The sequence below is a fragment of the Nipponia nippon genome, unplaced genomic scaffold (assembly GCF_047370975.1).
Source record: "Nipponia nippon isolate SJK-2023a ecotype South Korea unplaced genomic scaffold, ASM4737097v1 scaffold_2, whole genome shotgun sequence".
In the NCBI taxonomy this organism is placed as follows: domain Eukaryota; kingdom Metazoa; phylum Chordata; class Aves; order Pelecaniformes; family Threskiornithidae; genus Nipponia; species Nipponia nippon.
Window position 1 is genome coordinate 48415824 of NW_028262336.1, and position 9199 is coordinate 48425022.

General features: G+C 37.5%; 1 protein-coding gene across 4 annotated transcripts in view; it reads left to right on the forward strand.

The window, feature by feature from the left end:
• The window catches only part of AP1S2 (adaptor related protein complex 1 subunit sigma 2), a 32108-nt gene extending 22948 nt beyond the window's left edge, over positions 1 to 9160 (forward strand). For 2 of the 4 annotated variants that reach the window (XM_087756066.1, XM_087756065.1), the window contains one exon: positions 7109 to 9160. Coding sequence is in view for 2 of the 4 variants with exons in the window: in XM_087756065.1 (XP_087612191.1) it covers positions 7109 to 7156 (48 nt within the window). In the remaining 2 variants the exon portion in view is untranslated. Of the gene's footprint in view, positions 1 to 3383; positions 4779 to 7108 lie in introns of those variants that run through there. The other 2 variants (XM_087756068.1, XM_087756069.1) reach the window with 1 other exon arrangement.
• Positions 9161 to 9199: the final 39 nt, after the last annotated feature.

Here is a 9199-nt window from a genome sequence, read left to right on the forward strand (position 1 = left end):
ATTTAAGTAGATTGCCTGGGGGGCATTAAAAAGTTTACATCACTGGATGCCTTTAACAGATTAAATATCTCTCAGGAATGTTACAGGTATGCTGTTTGGGGGATTGGATTAAGTGAAGTCCCTTCTAATTTTAGTTTGGTTATGATTTTTAATTAGGTTGGGTCATGACAAAGTTGGCTGAGAAGAATGTCAGTTGGGTTGGGCTACCTAAATAGTTCTTTTGGCTCAAATCAACTCTACCATTTTTCTAATTTAAAAATCTTATGACTCAGGCTCACAATTTCAGAGTATTACTAGCTTTTTAAAATGAGTTGTAAACACAGATGTCAGTTTGAAAAAGATGGATTCTAGTAACTTTAAAACATTGTGAAATTGCAACGTGCAGCTTGTATTGTAGAGCTATTATTGCTTTGGCAAAACCAGGATCTAAGACCTATGTGTTAAAGTCAAATAAACAATTTACATCCAAATTTTTAAATAAGTGATGATTTTTCAGAGTTAATATTACATGTTAGTTTGCCATTGTATTGTGCTGTAAGGATACCATTGCCTCTTTCCTAGCTGCTTGATCAGCTCATTCATAAAGTCATTAGATCCAGATAGCTGGCTATCTTAAGGGCATGCTTCACAGGCTCAGATGCTGTCTGAGGTCTGCAGAGTCCCACAGAAGGAAGGCAAGGTAGTCTAGATACTGACTGTAGAAGTTGACATCTGTCCTTTCCCCCAAATTGTCTTTTCTGGTTTTGAGACCAGCAGGCTAACTGCTCTGGAGACAATGTGGCAGGGAACACAGTAAAAAATTAAACAAATAATAGTTGGAGCTTGTGAGATACTGTAGTTCTGTGATGGGAAATAGTTTGTCAAAACTTTATTTTCCTTTCTGTTGTTTGTCAGGCTGCCCACAGTGCCACACCCTCTGTAAGTGATGGTCTCGGATGTCCTCAGTGGGGTACAGAGGTCTCACTGAAACCGCAGTGTTTTCCATCTCACAATATTGCTGTGTTACTGCTTCCTATCAGTTACTGTTGTCTTCCATTTAATCTTTTAGATTAACCTCTACAATGTCAGTTTATTGCTAGTCTAGTTGCAGCTGGTGTTTACGCTTTCTGTAAGCTAAAAAGCCACCAGGAGCAGAATAACCACTTTATTGCTATTGTTACTTGACAATCCGTCTTGCTGTATCAGTAGATACTAAGTTTCTGTCATAATGAGATGCTAATCCCATAACAGTAATTTGAGTCAATCATCTAATTTTGTGTACCAGGATTTTCGCATCTAGGACAGTTAATTCCTCCAGTTATAAACCATTGAAAATATGAACAGGGTGGGGAATACCCCGGGGGTGTGTAGAACTTCGGAAAGTACTGAAAGGTAAGAAGTGGATAAACATGAAACGAACACTTCCATTTTCTTATTTGTTGGTACCAGTTGTGTAAAAGGCAATGTGGTCAGCGCTTCCAGGACAAAGAGTGTGCTAAAGAATGTGTGCAGCCTGGGATAATCTTCAAACACAACAACAGTGAATGGTAATCAGCCTCATAACAGTGCTAGAAAATGAGCTGCGCTCTTTCTTCTTTCTGTCCAGAGAGCTATTGTAAAATTAAGGAGAAATCTGTTATGAGATTTGACAGGCATTTCAGTGAAGACACCAACTTTGGCTCCAGGTTTCCAAGGGTGAAACGCTGGAAGACATGAGTTTTTTTTCAAGGAGGAAGAGAATCAGTCACATGTGTGTATATATGTTCCAGGTAAAAACTGAAAATATGAAACCGTAAAAATCGGGCATTTGAGATTGTAACAAATATGCCTGTTTTTCAGTTGTCTTCATGAATCCGTATCATGCCAGCAGTGTTAAGTAAAGCAGAAGTTTTCCATGAGTACCTCTGGGAACTTTTTGTCTGTGGAGGCTCCAGCAGTTCTAGAGTTAATATTTTCTTTTTAGTGAAAGCTTCTACTTCTTGGGGCTAGTACTGTATACTACCATCATGCAATTTCTTTTCCAGTTAGGAATATGCCTCAGTATTTTGTTTTTAATGTAGGCTGACACCTGACTTAAGCACTAAGAGAGGTTTTAAGAGTTAAAATTCACATTTGTAATTCTCTTATATACCAAATTCTTTTGAGTTCTACCAAAGATCACCACAGACTTCATACAACTTATTTGCAACTGTCACTGAGCTATAGCTGCTATTATTTTGAGAACTACTGGATTCATAGTTGGCTTGTTCAGAATAATTTTAACTACTATGGAATAATGTTCAGATTACTGATACTGAAAAGCAGTATAAATTCTGTAAAGCTTCTAGGATATTTTTGTTGTGCTTTTTTGTAATTGGAAATTAGAATTTAAAAATATACAAGCTTGAATGTGTGAATAAACTGAGATGGCACAGAGGAAACTTAGATTTAGAAGTCATGGGAACTTTCTCAGTTCTCTTGTAAGACTTTATAATTTTGGGGGGTGAGATACTAAAATAGATTGGAGATTTTAGTTGGTACATCATGAAAGATGGTAACTGATATGCAGAGTTTTGTGCCTGCCCCCTCCCCCCCCCCCGATGTGTAATGGGCATATGTGGGGCTGATAACTCCTAAATTGCTGTTACTCCATTAAAAATGTCCTCATCTGTCTTTAGGGCACTGATTTTAGTACAAAAAGAGTATTGCTTGCTTTCTAACTCATCTTTCAACAAATTGTATACTAATGTTCATGCTAATAATATAAGAGAGTATTAAGTTCAGCGGCATAATTGAAAAGCAAAGGAAACTTTGCCTGCTGTGAGAGGTGTCTCAGATACCTACCATTTTTTTAAACAGGCACTCTTTGATAGATAATTTTTGTTGCAAATAACGCCACTGCTGCGCTACCCTGGCACAGTGCTGCTCACCACTGTGCTCTAGAGGCCTGTTGCTGATGTGTGTTTATCTGAGCAGATATGGTAGGTGATGTCAAAAGTTCACTTAGCCCAGTACCCTGTCTCTGACAATAGCCCATAGTTGATGTCTATCAGAGAGGCTAGAACGGAGCAAATATATAGGGTGATCCACCTCTGGAACAGTATCTCAGCTTCAAACAATTTTTAGCTGAGAAGAAATGCTGAGCGCTTATAATACAGTAATTATGATGTGAAGTTGTCCTGTGTGTTGTTGGACCCAGCATGCAAGTATGGGGGGGGTAAAATGATAGTTCTCCCCACACCCCACTCCTTGCACCCCCAGAGGTCTAGAGTAGTCTAAAATACAATATTTCTTTATCAAATACAGTATTTCTGTATCAAATGTCCTTTTCATGTCAGAGATAGAATAGTGAGGTAATCTTTTTGTTTTCTTGCATATCTGTCCACCTTTTATTATGTATAAGAATATGTACATTTCTTTTGTAGCCACGTCATGAATACTTTAATGTCCCAGTGTACTAAATGGCTTCATTCATCATGCATGCAGAATTTCAGAGGAGATAGACCTGTGACTTACTCATGACAGAACATTATCATCAGCTTGGTGAATCCAGTCATCTTGAATCTAATAGAATACCACAACCATTCTCTGCTGTTGTACTTTCCTCGTCTCCCTCTGTTTTACAGTGTTGTCTCTTCACATGTCTCATTTCAACAAAACTTGTGCTTGTTGGCATATGGTTTAACTTTTTTATTGTGTGTAAGCTTGAAGTCTTATGCTGAAAAGTTCTGTAGAATTTTCTGAGCTAAACACCTATATACTGCAACACCTATGCTGTAACATTACTTGACCTGTGTTTATCTTTCAAATAAGTTGTAGTGGTATTTAAACACACATTTAAAACCTGTAGATGAAGTTTAATATTTACAGAGAAAGTAGAGAAGGGGTAGTAGTATGTGAAATGTGTATACACACAAGTGTTAAATGATGTTACACACAATTCTACACAGACCTTGCATCTTTAAGATGCACATACCAGTATCCTTTTCTGAGACTGGCACGATAGTGTGGCTTACCTGATAAAGAGGAGGAAGGAAGAATTGATTAGGGTATGTAAATGTGAAGTTGCAATGCTTGTATTTAAATGTTCAAAACACTCTTGTGAGTAGTTGAACAATTGCTACTACTGAAGGAGAGAACAAGTTCTTTGCTTTACAAATGGTTAGGGTTGGAAAGACTTTTAAGTCCATTAACAGAATACTTGAAATATATCTCCTTCAGTTGGCATTTCCAGTTTTAAGTGCAGACTACCTTGTATATCAGAGAACTGCCACGAGGATGAATATGATAAGTACCTTTCAATTAAAAAGTGTGGGCAGAGTGAGAGGGCATGTGTTGCATCCTCTGTTTGCCTAGAAGAAGAGAATAATTTGTAATCTAAAACCAATGCTGTTTTTGAAAATTATTTAAATGTAATTAGCAAGGAGGTGGTTACTGGGATTAACCACAAACAGCTAGTTCCACGTACTATATGTGGTAATGCACTACCTTTCAAATGTTAAACTGACATAAAAATGGGAGATTTAGGGGACTAGACAAGATTTGGATTGGACTTGCAGCATTCTGAAATCTTAGAAAACAAGATCATAGGAGTGGTTTTCCATTTCCAAGTTTGCCTCTTTAAGACATTAACAATGTGTTTGAATGTCTGGTTAATGCTGCTTTAGCCTGCATTATTTCATGCCTGTTGGCTTAAAATGCTGTGCATTGAGCTGTAATGAGATGCTGTTTTTCTTGTTATCTGTATACAGCTGCTTGCTTCTAAATGACTAGGTAATGAATTAGCTTCCTGGCATGTTTGAAATAAAGTATTGCATGCACTTTTGTCTCATGTGAATGACTTTTTTCCCTCATCTGTGTTCTGATGTATTTCAAATTTGCATTGTTTGCCTTGGGTGACTCTAAGCTGCAGGTAGTGTATAATACTGCAGAATGTTTTCCATAACAATTGGATAAAATGTTAGACACTTCCTAAAACAAATAATGTGAACAAAACATAATATTCATTCTGTTTGTTTCTTAAAAGTTATAATTGATGAAATTATTCCTCTAGCAAAACACATTAGCTTTTAGGTATTCGTTTTGAGTTTCTATTGTTGATGCACACATAAGAAGGCATGTCTGCCTCAAGGTTACTGCTGTAGTATTAAAAAACCTAAAATCTTACTGAGTTTTACTGGTGAGGTATCTGTGGACAAGTAGCCAATGTCCTTGAAATACATTGCTTTAAATTCATTGTTAGCCAATGACCTTGATTTACTGGAAGAAATTTAATCTTTAAGTATATGCATGGTGAAAATTACCTACGACTTTGAATTGGCAGTAGAGACAATAGTACTAAATTGCTCTAGAGATCGTAGCAGCAGTGCACTGTATTTCCTCATAGCTATTGAGCAACTTTTTTTCAGGTAATTCAGTAAATATCCTGTTTCACCACTGAGTAACTGTAAGTGTCCGCTGCTGTCTAATCAATTTAAAACTTAGTTTTATTAAATATTTTCAAGACCCTGAAATGCTTGGGAAGGTATAGTGTGTTAGAATACTGTTTGAGTTCTGTTGCTATAGTTAAGAATGTACAATTTTTTTGAGTAGATTGTTTTAAGTTGCTGGATAGGGGAGATGCATGTCCTCTAAAATGAATGCAACAAAGTAATCTGGGAATATAATACAACAGGTTATATTAAAAATGCTACATACCCTTTTCTTCAATCAGTGTCTCCTTTGGGGGGATTTGTGTTAAAATGCACATGTAAATCTTTAATCCTGCCATCCTGCCTGGCTTTATCAAGGTCACTGCAGTTCCACAAATATTTAAATATTGCATCAGTGAGAAAAAAAAAAAAAAACAATACACTATATCTTTAATACAGAGAGTATCTTGTTTCTAGTTTTAACTTGCCTTTTTCTTGCAATTTCTTATTTGCTGCTGGATTTTGGAAGCCATGTCGAAGTGCTGAGAGGTGGCCTGTTCCAAGCACTGACTTGCTTCCAAATGAAGTTGCCTTTAAAATAACATAGCTTGTTTCTTCAATACTAGATCACCTCATACATGAACTGAATGAGGATTGTAAACTCGATTGTTTTGTGCTACATAGTCAGGGTTGATAGAGACAATGTTCTGGTGTTATTTGCAAGATTTAAGGCATTTAATTATGCATTTTACTGACAAATTTTCTAATAAATATTTAGAAAGCAGTTGAAAAATAATGTGTTTGCTGCCTTAACTATTATCTGCTTTTTTTTCTGCTTCATATGTCTTGTTTTAGGATGCTAAAGTAAGTTTATCCATACTCTGGATACTAAAACAGTTTGTTTCCATAAGGACACAGTATCCCTTTTTATTTACTATGATATTGTTAATAATTATGGAAAAGGACAGTCTAATGTTTCTAATAAACTATTATTTCTTTTCAGATGCTATAGGAATAATGAACTCAAAACTGATGATGACCCTTTGGAATTTTGTATTAAACAACTTGCTCTGAATCTAAACAAAGCTTTTTAAGATTAGAATTAACCTAAAACTTTATGCCGGGTGTGGAATAATACAATTCCAGTCCTGGCAATTCTTCCACTTCTGCAGGGGTCAATTTATTGACAGCAGGTGTACCCAGGTACCGTGACCTGGTTTTATGAACTAAGCATGAGACTGGTGTGAAAAATCTAGACTCTTCATAAAGAGCTTAAGGGATACTGTATCTTAGTTGCATCAGTCATCTCATTCATCCATTCATTCATTCTTCCCTAACAGATTTTTGAGACCCATGAAGCAATTCACCACAAAAATCACTGACTGCTTTGCAAGATGCTTCCCCATCCTCTGCCCCTTCCCCCCCCCCCCCCCCCCCCAGTTTATATCTCTGTTACTGGGTTGTGATTTGTTCCCTGCTGGTATATCTGAATTGCTTTATTTTTATTACGCTTAAGGGCAATAAAATCTATCAGCTATTCCCGTGAACCCTGACAATCTAATTAACAGCTCTTTGAAAAGTGCGGCTAATACCATGTTTGCAAGCTGCAGTACTTTTATATTTTCATGTCTTTCAGCTTTTCTTTTTTAATTAAGCATCTTTCATACTAACTCATGTGTGGTACTCTTCAGTAGAAGCACAGGGTCCATTTACCACTGTCTTAAATTTTCCCTCCATAGGAAGCAGAGACCCCACGTAGTGTACTTGAAGAAATTGGATTGACATAAATCTTCACTTCAGCTGATGACATCTCAGTGTTTCATACTGTAAATGTTCACTGCCTTCATTGTAATGTTTAGCTAATGGTGTAAGATGCTGTTTGTCAGTATTACTGTTTTGCTAAGCTGCTTCATTCAGGCCTACAAGAAAAATACTCCTTTGAAAAGGGAACAAGAAACTAAAGTCCAAAAATCGCAAATGAAAGGGAATTAGATTTAAATCGACTCAGTGTCTCCCTTCACTGCATTTATAGGAAAATTGCATTTGACTTCAATAAGTGTACTGTTTTTTTATAAGCAAACTTGACTTCTTTATGACATAGCATATCTAAACAAAAAGAAACTACATGGACAACTCCAAATATAAAATGTTATGGTGTAGAAATTGTGTTTATGCAACCAAAGACTCTTGTTCATCTACATTTTAGTCACCACTTGTGATAATTCTGCTTATTTCAGTTGGTGCATAAAGACTGGAATTATCTGTTTACTTCTGAATTTGTCATTATACCAAAGAATCCTGTTAGGATCTGCATATCAAACTGGTAAAAACTGTTAAGGTGATACTGCTTTTTGCAAGAAAACTGCAAACTGATCAACTCACTAGAAATGAAGGGGTATTTAAGTGTAGCTACCTTGAGCAAAACTCTGCAAGTTACTATACTAAAAAGGGAATGCATGTAGTTAAAATTCCAAATAAGGAAACTATTTTTAGATCTGATGTTAGCTTGCTCTGAACATAAACACAAGAAAAGAGAGAGGCTTTCTGACTGTAGAGAGAGGTGTGTAATGGAAATTGCATACTTTTGAAGATGGGAAAGGAGGAGCTTTACAAAAGGGACTTTTTATTATTTTCTTTCAAACTCTACAAATTAACTTGTATTTATTGGTGTTTTATAGTTATGCTTTAATGGGTGTATAGGTACCTTAAAAAACAAAACAAAACAAAAAAAACCAAAAAACAACCACAGAGTGTCAATGTCGTTTTAACTGCTTTCCTTGACTTACACTTTTAACATGTGACACATCCCTTATGACACTCCTGTGCAATGTACAGTTGAACCAACTCATTTGCAGTGAAAGCTTTTAAATATTAATTTGTATAGTAGATTCACTGCAAATCATGCAAAGTGATAGCAAGTAATATTTTGACGCTTCCAGCAAACTTTCAGTAATGACAAACCAAACCTGTTTCACTCGAGGAAACTGGATTCGCATATGCTTTTGAGTTTTTGAGGAGGCAGTGCCACGCTTTGGAGTCGCTGAGTTGCGCTGGGTGCCTGCGTGGTCCCTGAGCAGGCGGGGCTGCTCCCCCCTCATCCTTCCCCAGTAACTTCACTCCAGGAGTCAATGTTTTGGCTTGTTCGCTTGAGTAAGTAGTGCCACGTTTTAACAAAAGTTAGCTTCGGCGTTGTTGCTGGCAGCAGTCACGCACTGCTAGCGTAAGCGTTTACTCAGCCAGCTGGAGAGCTAGGCTGCGGGCTCGGTGCGATCTAGGTTGAATTTAACCCACCAGGCAAGGCTCAGCACTGCCGCTTGCCGGTCCCCCCGTCCGGATCCCAGTGTAAGCGCTTGTGGCAGTGGAAGGGCCAGGCAGGGCAGGGGAGCGTTTGCACGTGTCTGTGGCCGTGCCAGGGTGGAGCCTGTGACCTCCCAGTGTCAGAATTTCTCTACTTACGCCCTTCCTGGGATTTAAACATATCCCTTTGCTAGAGACTGTTCGTAACCTAGGGCATGCAAAAGCAATGGCGTGCGTTTCCCCAGTGCGCAACGCGCTGGGATAGATAAGGTTAAAGTGGTAGCAGAATGACCTTGTGCGTAAGATTGAAGTGGTAAAATTACCTTAAGTCAAACCCGAAGCAATTTTCTATGTATTCAACATGTTTTTAAAGTTTACGCTGTCACTTGTATGTGCTTGGCTGGATTAAGCTTTGTTGTGATTGTGACAAATAAACTGTTTGACGTCTGTCTGTCACATTGGTTTAATTGTAATAAATGTCCATTTTTACACCATTGCTTTGTGTTTATGTGTAATTAGGTCTGGTTTTTGCA